General features: G+C 43.0%; 1 protein-coding gene across 5 annotated transcripts in view; it reads left to right on the forward strand.

Moving 5' to 3' along the window:
- The first annotated feature begins 696 nt into the window (after positions 1-696).
- The window catches only part of Bckdhb (branched chain keto acid dehydrogenase E1 subunit beta), a 297,770-nt gene continuing 285,702 nt past the window's right edge, over positions 697-12,764 (forward strand). For 4 of the 5 annotated variants that reach the window (XM_052715541.1, XM_052715561.1, XM_052715572.1 and 1 more), the window contains exons 1-2: positions 697-925; positions 10,810-10,887. In XM_052715541.1, the coding sequence (XP_052571501.1) occupies positions 736-925; positions 10,810-10,887 (268 nt within the window). In that variant the 5' untranslated portion in view covers positions 697-735. The remainder of the gene's footprint in view (positions 926-10,809; positions 10,888-12,764) is intronic. The other variant, XM_052715533.1, reaches the window with a different exon arrangement.

Here is a 12,764-nt window from a genome sequence, read left to right on the forward strand (position 1 = left end):
GGTTGGCAGCAAACTCTTTACCCACCTCGGACATACCCTAGTCCTTTCTGCTGTTTTCACTGATGAGTTTGTTTTTTTTAAATGCTGAGTTTAAAGAGTGCATCTATATATAAAACAATAGATCCTGACACAAATCCATTATTATTTTAACTGCCAAATCTCTCCAAGTTTCCCAGTCCTGGATGTCACATTTACAGGCTTCCTGGTCACACAGGAGAAACATTTTACAGTTCTGTGTGGCACGTTAGCCTGAGGGCAGTGACACTCTGGTTCCATCTGCAAAGAAAGTATTACCTTTCTTTGAGTGGCTAGTGAAGGTCTGTGAGAGAAAACAATCCAATCACTAACCTTTCTTTACCATCCCGCACTCACTGACTCTGAGAAACACAGGAGGAAGTATAATTTTAAAAATGAAAGAGCTACTGGAAATGACACTGTGAAAAATGATACTGGAGAAGAACACAGCCAGTCGCGGGGTGCGACACCGCACGCCACGCTGTTGAATTTGGGGGTGTCTCCACAGCCAGGGACCGCATCTCAGGCTGCAGGGCCCTAAGTCCCGCTTCCGTCTGCGCCCGCGGCCGGGTCACTGCGTCCCCATCCCCGCCCCCGAACTTCCAGCTCCGATTGGTTTCTTTCACGGACCCGCCCCTCGGAACCGCCCAATGAGGAGGCTCCCGACGCAGCTCCGCCCTCCCTGCCGGCAGCGTGGGCTGCGGTGCCTGAGACCCGGGGATGGCGGCGTTGGCTGCGCGCGCGGGTGGGCTTCTGCGGCTGCGAGCTGCCGGAGCGGAGCGGCGGTGGTGCGGACTGCGCTGCGCTGGGCTGGTGCAAGGCTTCCTGCAACCCGGAGGCGAGGACGCGGCCCAGAAGCGGCGGGTGGCCCACTTCACCTTCCAGCCGGACCCGGAGTCCCTGCAGTATGGTGAGAGCCCGCGATCTCCCTGCATCCCGCGTCCATCCCCGCCTCGGGTCGGCTTGTGATCTTGTTGCTCTTTCTTGGTGACTCTTCCCTTCAGATGCAGCCTCTGGGCACCTTCGGGATAGGTGAGAGGGCACCCTGCCTTCTGCGAGGGCCCAAGGGTGCAGAAGAAGTGTCCAAAGAACGCCCCTCTTGTCTGGAAGCTTCATCCCTGCTTTCCCATATCAGGCCCCTTAGGTGTTACCTTGCCAGGACTGGATCACTAATTTGAGGAAGCAGCCTGTAAAAGACTTTTCTTTCTTCTTATCCCCACCCCCTTTTCCATTTGCAAGGGAAGATTAAACCTAGGGAGTAAATAGTAGAATTTAATTTTCGCAAGGTCACGAAACAGGTTCTACCTACAGATGGGAAAGAATCCAGACTTCTGTTTGAGCCTAATACTGAGCTCCTGCTGGGCTCTGCTGTCATTTTTCCAAGCAGAGGTAATCCATACAGGTGGTGGGAAAGAGCAAGTGGAAGGGTATGGGTCAGGCTCCTATTGTGCCGCCTTTGTTACACTCTGCTTCTCCTACAGGTTTTGTGTAGTCGCCTAAGATCCCATAAGGACACCTGTCCCGCTTTCTTGTCTAATGACTTCTCCCACGCCGGGGCTGGTATTTTTGGAAGCCCGTCTTTACTTGTGAACAATAATTGTTGAGAGCTTGCTATTGGTGAAATTGACATTCCTCATCTCATTTGGTTCATAGGACAAGTTTTAATTTCCATGTGATAGGTCCTGTTTTAATTTTTGCTTTGCAGTCAGATAAACTGAAGCCTTGAAACGGAGTATTCAAGAGTACACAAGGTATAAGTTGACAGGTACTTGTAAAGTTTGGAATCTAGTAAGCTAGATTTCAAAACTACCACTCTATGTAAGGCAATAAAGGCATTTAGAAATAATTTACCCATCAGTCTTCCCAGTTTTGTGAAATAGTAGATTAGAAAGATGAATAGCAGTTGATTTTTTTCCCCTCCCAGCCTTCAATACTGTCTTCACAGCAAAGAAACTTTGGCCTAGTCATAGAGAAATAGAGCACAGGTCTTTATTCTCCCGTCCACAATTGTGAAATGACTAAAATCTGAGTGATGTCATGTCTCTATGTTGTTACTATAAAAAAACGGTACAAGCATATTACAGATAAAAGGCATAAGTTAGAAAAAAGTAAAAAAGTGTTTGGTACCACTCATGGTAAATGCTGCTAAGCCTTTAAGGTTCATTCTTCCAATTCACTGTATTTTCTGTAATTAGAAAAATTTTCCTGTGATGCTACAGAGTTTTGATAACATGTATAATTCAGAAGTGAGAGTCAATGTCTTGAGTTTGGCCTTGTGCCTATTTCCTGGGACTTTGAAGTCATCACTTCTACAAGCCTCAGCTTCTCTATAATTAAGGGATTAATGATGGCAGCTACTTCGAAAGGAGAGGAGAGCTAAGGGCTGAATGTCACTAATACATTTAACACAGTGTTGCTAATATATTTAACATACTGTGGCACCTTGGAAGTGCTAACTCAGTGAAGAACAACTTTTAATAGACACCATCATACGTTTGTTATAGTTTTACAGTGTTATAAAATATGAAGATAGATATATTCCATGCGCATCCCCCCCCAATGATAAAGCCACAGAGATTAGAGTTCTCACTCAAAAAATATGAATGGTTTAATGGAGTTTTAAAATGCTCACTTCAGATGCCCAGTTTATACTTAGTCTGTGTAAGAGTGTTTGTCATATTAAGTGTAAGGGGAGAGGCTATAAGAATGTGTTAGGGTTAATGCTGGGAATCCCAGGAACACACCCTTGTGATTTTGTACTAACCACTGTATCTTATGTTTGCATTTGTTTCTCTTCTGCTGATGAATCTTTTCCCATAATATTTGCTCACTAGTTTATGTTCTTTTGTGACAGGCATTTCTTTTTCCTTTTTCATATTTTGAAAGTTGTGCCCTACGTCTTTTTTTCCTGTCGATGCTGACTCCATTGTTGAGTAATTGCTTTTATCTAGGGTTGTGGTGGGCATCAGTCTGTTATCTTCACAATAATCACATAGCTAGATGGTATTATGTTCATTGTACATTGAGGCTCAGAGATGTTTGTGGCCCTCCCAAGTGTGGTAAAGAGCAGAGTCAACTTTCAAACCCCATTGTGTCTTACTTGAAAGTCTCATAAATAGTGCTAAAATTTTGCATATTACAGCTGTTAATGAAGATACCAACTCTCTGCCCTTCACATGTGCTGAAAATGCTTTTCTTTCTTTCTTTCTTTTTTTTTTTTGAAAATGCTTTTCATTCATCCACATTGTTTGATTTCACATGGAAGAGGGACTGCTTCAGTTGGTGGCCAGGATCAGCTTCCAGTAGGTGACTTTTAAGCTGCACAGTGAACTGAGACAAGGGCTTATCTTTGTAAAGACCACTGGAATATTGTTTTTCAGGTAGAAACAAGATAGAAACTGAGTAGGTTTAAGGCCTGGAGTAGGGTCATCCTTTGTATCAGCAGAGAAAACTGTAGTCAGATTTTCCTTTGGGCCACCAGCACACAAATAATGACATAGAGACTTATTATTAATTATGAAAGCTTAGCCTTAGTTTAGGCTTGTTCCTAACTAGTTCTTATAACTTAAATTAAGCCATATTTTTTAATCTCCATTCTCCATGTGGCTTGTTACCTCATCTCCATACTACCCATCCTGCTTCCTCTGCTGTCTGACTGGTGGCTCTGACTTTCTTCTTCCCAGAGTTCTCTCTCTGCCCAGAAGTCCCACCTATACTCTCCTGCCTATTGACCGTTCAGCTTTTTATTATACCAATCAGAGCAACACATCTTCACACGGTGTACAAATATCCCATAACATTTCCCCCTTTTTGTCTAAGTAAAAAGGAAAGGTTTTAACTCTAACATAATAAAACTATATACAATAAGAACAATTATCAGCCAGGCGGTGGTGGCACACGCCTTTAATCCCAGCACTTGGGAGGCAGAGCCAGGCGGATCTCTGAGTTCAAGGCCAACCTGGGCTACAGAGTAAGTTCCAGGACAGGCACCAAAACTACACAGAGAAACCCTGTCTCAAAAAACCAAAAAAAAAGAACAATTATCAGTTAAGAATTACATTCACAATGTCCAGTTCATTTGTATTTAGCATAAACTTGAAGAAAATACTCTATTATTATCTGTCTTGGTGAGTCCAAAGTTTTATACATAAGCCATTTTTTTAGCATAACTTGTTTATTATCATCCTAAAAATATCTTTTTAGACCTTAAAACATTTTTTTAGATGAACAACTTAAGCTTTTATGTTTTTCAACTTTATAAATTTTACATCTCCTGTGTAAGTTTGTTTTTCTGAATTTGGTAACAAGGAAAACTGTAACTATAACTCTCTAGTCTTCAACACCATAAAGGATCCAAGAAGGATAAAATATTACCTGAGTAAACAGGAAGTGCAGAGCAAACAACTTCCAAAACTATGGAAATGACAGAGACATCTTGCTGCCTGGATAGTCATCCAAGGTTCCTCTGCAACATTGGAACATCCGTCTTGGGCCTACAGGCTTAAAATTTCTGACAGACTTTTTTGTGAAGCAGGAATTTTTGAAGGGCTGTCCTACCTTGTCTTGGCAAAGTTCGGCAGTTGCTTTCTTTTGTGTCCTGCTTGTCCAGTTTGGACAGCATACTGTCAGTAGTCGAGGAAAGGGCAGTTTCTTTGCCCAGTGGTTAACTTTGCCACAATGAAAGCAAACTCCATATGGAGGTTCCTTGATGCTCATCATCTCTGAAGTAGATTGGTGTTGCCAGGAGCAGATGTGTCTCCCTATCATGGAAATCCTTATGTTATTAAAACATCTTAAATGCCATAATATTCTGTAGGTCTCTGAAATGTTTGAAGACCATCTATCTATCTAAAATGTATCTCTGTTTATTTAACCTTGAAAATATACCTAACATGACTATAAGTTTGTTACAGATGACTAACTACTAACCTGCATTTCTTTATTATCCTAAGTAGCTTTCAAAGATTAGAACTTTACAGTTTTAAATGAGCTGTATAGGTACAATACCTTAAGAGTAGAAACATAAATACATTATAACAAAAATAACCTTAAATTTGTGTCAATATACAAAAATCTTTATCATTGTAAAATATTTGAGACTAGTAGTTGCTTAAAAGTAGATTCAATAATCTACTCTTTTATCTTGTCATTCCTATATACCCCCTCTTCTTTATTTTCAGGAAGAAATCCCTGAATCAACCTACTTTGTTTAGTTTCTTCCCTGACCATGACCAGTAACAACTTGTAATCAACCCACCTAAATGATGACAAACATTCATAACCCACCGAATGACCAAAAATCACTCACTCCACCTCTTGGGAATGTGGGCAACATGTTTTCTAGACAGATTCCTGTTGTTTGGAGCGGGGTGGAGGGGTGGGAAGAGGGAGGTGATGGTATCTCTAGGAGACCCTGAGAAAATTGGGATAATGGTCAAGTCTTGGGAGAGCTAGCTGTATCATTTGAGGGAGAGTGCAGGGCTTATCTGAAATCCTGGAGAGAGCACTCCGGAGGCTGAACCCTCTCAGCTAGCAGCTTTCAAGTTGTCCTGGGTGCAGATTTTTGTGGAAACTGTAACAGAGGCATTCTGAGAGGCTGGATAATCTGGGCTGCTTAAAATATTACTTTACTCTTTCTTTAAAGACTTTATTATTTTTAAACTATTTTTTTCTCTATGACTGTCTACACCCATTTTCTTTTCTTTCTTTAGCATCTAAGCACATTTTTAAGCACAGTGTATTTGTTCAGAGGTTTTCTTGGTCTTGAACTGACTTTCTGTATGTCTGCAGCCTCCTCTGACCTTGTGAGCCAAATATTAAACTGCTAGGCTACAATGCTGCTCTGCTTAGCACATGGAGCACTGGTGGCTGGCTGCATCCCTGGATTCCATGAGAGCCTAGCTTCATGCTGGTAGATACCGTTCCTAAGCCACATTTACCCACCCCACCCCTGGGAATCTGTTGTGTCTGCCTACAGCAGGTATTTGTACCCAGTGCTGTCTGCTCAAGTGCCTAGCTGCATAGCAGGGCTTCTTAAAGGAGCTGAGCCTCTGTTCACTGAGCCTACCTGAGAGACCACGTTGCCAGGAAGCTGCTTGTTCAGAACTTTTTTTTTTTAAGCTTTCTCAGGCCATATATGGATATATGTAGTCAGATGTTGGCGTCATATGTAGTCAGATTTTCCTTTGGGACACCAGCTCACAAATAGCCACATGGAAACATATTATTAATTATGAAAGCTCAGCCTTAGCTTAGGCTTGTACCTAACTAGTTCTTATAACTTAAATCAACCCATATTTTTTTTTTTTTTGGTTTTTCGAGACAGGGTTTCTCTGTGTAGCTTTGCGCCTTTCCTGGAACTCACTTGGTAGCCCAGGCTGGCCTCGAACTCACAGAGATCCGCCTGGCTCTGCCTCCCGAGTGCTGGGATTAAAGGCGTGCGCCACCACCGCCCGGCTAAACCCATATTTTTTAATCTATGTTCTTCCACGTGTCTTGTTAACTCTTCTCCTCTGCGTCTGGCTTCCTCTGCATCTGGCTCACGGCTCTGCCTTTTTTCTTCCCAGAGTTCTCTCTCTGCTCAGAAGTCCCACCTATACTCTCCTATCTAGTGATTGGCCATTTACACCAATCACAGCAACACAATACATCTTCACTCAATGTGCAAATATCCCACAACAGAAAACGTCTGTGATTGAGATGCTTCAGACAGTGGGGTATGCAGGTCTTGTGATGATCAGGGTAGAAGAAGGACTTTTGTTCGTGGGGATGGTTTTCTTTTTTCAGTATTATACAGGTGGGAATATTATGAGTAAAGTCAGATTAGGAAGCATGGTGTTTATTTGAGCAATGGGAAGTGATTTTATTTGGAGGAAAAAAGGAATACATATGAAAGAATAAATGAGGGTTTATAATTAAGGACAAAGTTTGGGGAGATAATATATCACATGCCTGCTGTGCACTTCAGACTATGATGGGTGCATTGCACTTTGTTTTAAATTCTTTTGTGCTGTGGGAGGCCATCATTTATTTCTAGGAAGAGAGTGATTTGAGGAGTTCTTGTGTTACTAGCAAAGTTAGTGGGAAGTATTGCTGGATGTGTAGTGAGGAGCTGAGAGAGGAGCTCTTGAGTATTGTCATTCCTCAGATGAGAGGGAGTAATTGAACTTGGAGTGTCAGTGGGTGGTAGGAATTTTGGAGACATTGACCCAGTTTAGCTCTGTTTTACCAGTGGCTGCTGGGGAAGGGTGTTGAGGATGACATCATCATTTGTAGCAAGGATAACTAAAAGGGTGCTGTGTTACTTTTCTTTTTGCTGGAATACAATACCCAGACAAACAGCAATTTAAGGAAGGAAGGATGTATCTTGGCTCACAGTTCAAGGGTGCAGTTCATCATGTTGGAGAGGTCTTGGTGGCAGGAATTTGCTGAAGCTGGTCACATGACATCTGCAGTCAGACAGCAGAGTGGGATGAATGCTGGTGCTCAGTCCTTCTCTTCTTCTTCTTCCTTTTTTTCTTTCCGAGACAGGGTTTCTCTGTATAGCTTTGCGCCTTTCCTGGAACTTGCTTTGTAGACCAGGCTGGCCTTGAACTCACAGAGATCTGCCTGCACCTGCCTCCCGAGCGCTGGTATTAAAGGTGTGCGCCACCACCGCCCGCCTTCTCTTTTTTTAATGCAGTCCAAACCCAGACTGGTGCTGCTGGCATTAAGGGTGGGTCTTCCCACCTCAATTAATGTCCTGTAGATGACCCCTTACAGGTGTGTCTTGAGGCTTCCCTCCTAAGTGAGTCTAGATATTGTTAGGTTGACAGTTGGTACTTAACCATGATGGAGGGTGTGGTAGTTTGAATGTAATCATAATCTTATAGGGAGTGGCACTATTTGGAGGTGTGGCTTTTTTTGGGTGGGTATGTGCTTCCTGGAGGAAGTATGTCACTGTGGGGGCAGACTCTGAGGCTTCCTATGCTTAGGATAATGCCCAGTGTCCCAGTCAACTTCCTGATGCCTGTGAGATGTAGGACTTTTAGCTAACTACTCCTCCAGCACTGGGGAGAGTGGGGGTGGGGGTGGGGGAGTGGGCGGGACTACCCACCACCCCCACATTTCCCCAGAGTGCTCTTGAGTGGGAGCAGCAGGAAATAGTAGTTAGAAGGATTTAGAGTGTGGAGATAAACAGGATAGCCTCGAGAGGGCCTGGAACCTATTCCAAGGGCCCTAACTGTCTCTGCCCTAGGGTATTTATAGATATGCCAAGGGTTGGAGCAAAAGACCGCCCAGCACAGCCAAGTGCAGACCATCTCAGACACCTGCACTTAGGTCCGTGGTCCAATCAACCTCTCTATGCAGACCTGCTGGGTAAACCTGAAAATGGGCTCGTACACAGCACCATGTCTGCCTGCATGCCACCATCCTCCCCGCCATGACAATAGTGGAACCTCTAAAACTGTAAGTGAGCCCCCTCAATGAAATGTTTTCCTTGTAAGAGTTGCTGTAGTCATGGTGTCTCTTCACAGCAGTAGAAACCCTAAGACAGGGTAAGGTGCCAGGACCACTACAAGTAGGGAATTCTGGGGCACATTCCCATCTTCGGAGAAAGGGAGGGCACAAGAAGGAGACTTAAATTTTAACTGATTTGAAGTATTGGCGGATATAGTACCATGAGGCAGGCTGTCGGAATGGTAGTCTGCCGCTAAAACAACTTGATGGCAAAGTTGGTCGTCCTTGCGGCCAGATGATTCCCTCTTGGACCTGTTGGATTTGGTGTTGCCCAAAATGTGACCTTGTGAGACAGGCTGTGAGGGAGGTCACATTATCATCTACACTTTAAGAATGAAGACGTTGAGACACAAAGACAATAACTTTCTATTTTCAGGCATTTAAATGTAAGAACGGGGCCACGTTCTACTGAACAGTCTCCTAATGTTGTTCACACATCACATGGGTGAAGGGGCTTCTCTTACTGTTTATTAATTATAAAACTCGAGGACTCATATAAGATGTGAACCTGAGATAGTTACCATGGCTGAGATGCACCTGCCACACTGCCTCCTGGCTCCCAACTCGGGGCCACTCTGTCTCTCATCCTGGGTCCTCCAAGGTCCTCCAAGCCAGCAAGCAGCTCTCCTCTGTGCCTCTTGTCTCAGCTTGAGTCCCTGCCCTGACTTTCCTCAGGGGTGGACTATATAACCTGTAAGATTAAATAAACATTTTCCTCTCTGGGATGCTTTTGGTCATGGTGCTTATCCCATCGACAGGAAGGCTAACTAGAACAACAGGCTAGAGAAAGATTTAAGGAAGACAACTTTTAAATGAGACAACTGTAGCCTGAAGAAAAGTACTCTATGAAGTAATTGTGGACATTTGGTGTGATTGTGTGTTCTTTGACGTGGGTGATGTAATGATAATTTCTGAATGAATTCTTACTGCCTTCAGAAACAAGAGTATAAAGAGGCCATTATTCTGGGTGCAGAGGGAATCAAGGTGTCCTGATAGGGGACTGCCAAGGCCTGAAGTTTGAGCATGCAGTACTATTGAAGTGATGAGGGAGACACCTGAGGTCAAGCAGGAGCATGCCAGAGGCCAGGCTGAGAGAGAACCGTGGGAGGCTTAAAGATGGCAGAGGCTCGTTGAGGAGTCTGGCTGGGCTAGGAAGAGGAAAGGATGAGAGACTAGCACTTCGTGGTCAGAGGTTTGAAGCCAACAGCAGGAGCTGTTAGGTCCCATGCTGGTAATTAGGCCTTGACTGTCTCACGCTAGGTGACTAAAAGAACATGGAGGTTAGCGGGACAAAGGCCAGAGTGGGACTGGAATTGAAGGTAAATAGTTTCCTTCCCGTGAGATTCATGGGTAGCCTGACTGTGCTTTGAAGGCTGTTGAGGAGGAGCTGGCCTAAAGTGCCAGTAATAGTGGGCCTTGGCCAGCATTTGGTTTGCTCAAAGCTCCAAAGTCATGCGTATTCTGAATTTGCAACATCAGGAATTCTGTCGGATAAAGCTTTACTGTTCCACTCAAAATAAGGAAGTTGAGAGGGTCCTGAGTAATGCTGGACCTGACAATCGACAGCCAGCTTGCACACTGCATTTAGGGATTACCAAATATATTCTTTGAACATTGTTTTTCAGTGTTGCCTGTGGTGGCGCCTTCCGATGCACTGTTGGTTTATAAGGCACTAAGTTCCTTCCCTGTATTGCATCATATGGCCGCTCCCAAAGTCTATTTAGGAGACAGGCGTTAGCCTGCAGGGATTTTAGTTAAGCAATGAGACAGTAAGGAAGGCCTGAGTCTGACATGTTCAGGGAAGAGATTTTAGGATTCTCCAAGCACCAATGATCTGGCACACCAGTTTATCTCTAGCCTTCCTTGTGGCCATGGGCTATGGCCACTGGCTGCTCCTGGCAGTCTTAGCGTTCTTGATGTGCATTCTTTAGGCCTTTGGCTCAGCAGTCTCTGGCTCCCACTCCATACATTTCTACTGAAAGTTGTAGCTTTATCTCCAGACACTTCAACATTTGGTGGTTTTTCTCCATTTGTTTGCTTTTTTTTACACATTGTTTAGTATGCATAGGGTTTACCTCACCCACTGCCTCTCCACACTTACTTCATTTGTATCTTTTATAGATCTGTCATCTTTAAAAATAAGTTGGTAAATTCCGGTTTTTAAAATAGATTCTGTTCCTTTCTTTGTATCTCGCTTTTTTGCCATGTTATAACCAACTGTTAAGAAACTGGTTATTATTACTTTTTTTTGCATGTTTTACAGTTTTTAATATAATGTAACTTTTCTTTTTGCAGGGCAAACTCAGAAAATGAACCTCTTTCAGTCAATAACAAGCGCCTTGGATAACTCATTGGCCAAAGACCCTACTGCAGGTAAACTTAATGCGTGTGTGTGGCTGTGTTCCTTCCAGAATCAGAGACCTGAGCCAATCATGAAAGCCAAAGGATCCACTTGCACTATTAACACATGTTTATCCCATTTGTTTCTGACATGTTCTCTTGTTTAGCTTTGTTAACTTGCTCTTCTCAGCATGTGTGGTCCCATTATGATATATTGGTTTCTGACCGATACCTGTTGGCTACTTCTGTGTGTAGGAAGAAACAGGAAATGCCCCTTTGTTCAGATATTTATATATAGCATAAAGACTTGGTTTGCATGGTTATTTTTGCATCGAACTTGTTAATAGTTTTGGAAATAGTGACTTTAGTGTTTCTGTTTTTAAAATCAGTTTTTCAGTTACCATACAAAGCAGTGGGATTTACGGTAGCTGTTTCCTCCATAGGTGTCCTGCTTTGTCTAATTTGATCTATTCCTCACACCCACTCTTTTCTCTCTTGCTTCCCTACCTTTAGGTAGTCCCCCATTCTGCTTTCAATCAAATTTCATTACTCTCTCTTTCTCCTCCTCCCCGCTCCCTCAAGATCTGTTTCAGTTCTCTCATGATAAACTTTCTAGTTACACACACACACACACACACACACACACACACACACACGCACACACACACGCGCACATGCACACACATGCACATATACACATGCATGCACACATTTGTTTTCCCGTCCATTGAATGTATGAGTGTATGAATGACAGTTTGAAATGGTACTTTCCCAGTGTCACAGACACTCTCTGGAGGAGATTAGAATCCAAGCAGTCAGACCTGGACACATGCTTAGTGAGATGTGCTTGCTTTTCCTCATGCACAAGAGAACAAAATAGAAAAAAAAAGGTTTTCTAATGTATTGAGCTTTTTTATCTAAGAGGATATTAGAATTACTGATGAAGACTAATGTAGCTGGAGTTTTCTCCAGTCCTATCCAGCCCCATGGACCCCACAACCACTTATAAAATAATCACTCAGAAACTTATATTAATTAAACTGCTGGGCCATTAGCTCAGGCCTACCACTGACTAGCTCTTATACTTAAACTCAGCCCATTTCTGTTAATCTATATGTCGCCACGTGTTCCATGGCTTTACCTGTTGCCTTTACATGCTGCTCCCTGGGCGGCAGGCTGGAGTCTCTCCCAGACTTTTACCTCCCAGCCTCTCCTCTCTGTCCCGCCTATCCTATACTTCCTGCCTGGCTACTGGCCAATCAGTGTTTTACTTATTAATCAATCATAGCAACATATATTCACAACATACAGGACATCCCATAGCACACACCCACACTTAAATCCAGATTCTGATATAAGAGAAAGCAGGAGTATTTGCCTTTCTGAGTCTGGTTTATTTTACTCCATGTAATGATTTATGGTTCTACTGCCAGTGTCATGATTTCATTTTCCCCTGTGGCTGAGTACAATTTGGTTGTGTATATATATCATGTTTTCTAAACAATTTTATAGGTAACTTATGTTTATTTATTTTTCAGTTTTATTTTATTTTTAGTTATGTGTATGTGTCTGTGTGTGGGTATGTGCATTTGAGTGCAAGTGCTCATTTATACTAGAGGTGCTGGAGGTGTCAGAGCTCCCCGGAGCCAGAGTTACAGGCAGTTGTTAGCCACCTTATGTGAGTGATGGGAATGAAATGTGGTTCTTATGCAAATTCACTGTACACTCCTAACTGCTGAGCCATTTATCTATCCCAGCAACTTAATTTTCATCTTGCTGTGTTTTTCAGATTTGGTTGACTTTATATATATATGCATACTTACATATATGTGTGTATATACATGTATGCATTACCCGTACACATACAGGATTATGTGTATATATTTATACATGTGTGTATGAATTATACA

The sequence above is a fragment of the Peromyscus californicus genome, unplaced genomic scaffold (genome assembly GCF_007827085.1).
Source record: "Peromyscus californicus insignis strain IS unplaced genomic scaffold, ASM782708v3 Scaffold_11__1_contigs__length_118956290, whole genome shotgun sequence".
Lineage (NCBI taxonomy): Eukaryota > Metazoa > Chordata > Mammalia > Rodentia > Cricetidae > Peromyscus > Peromyscus californicus.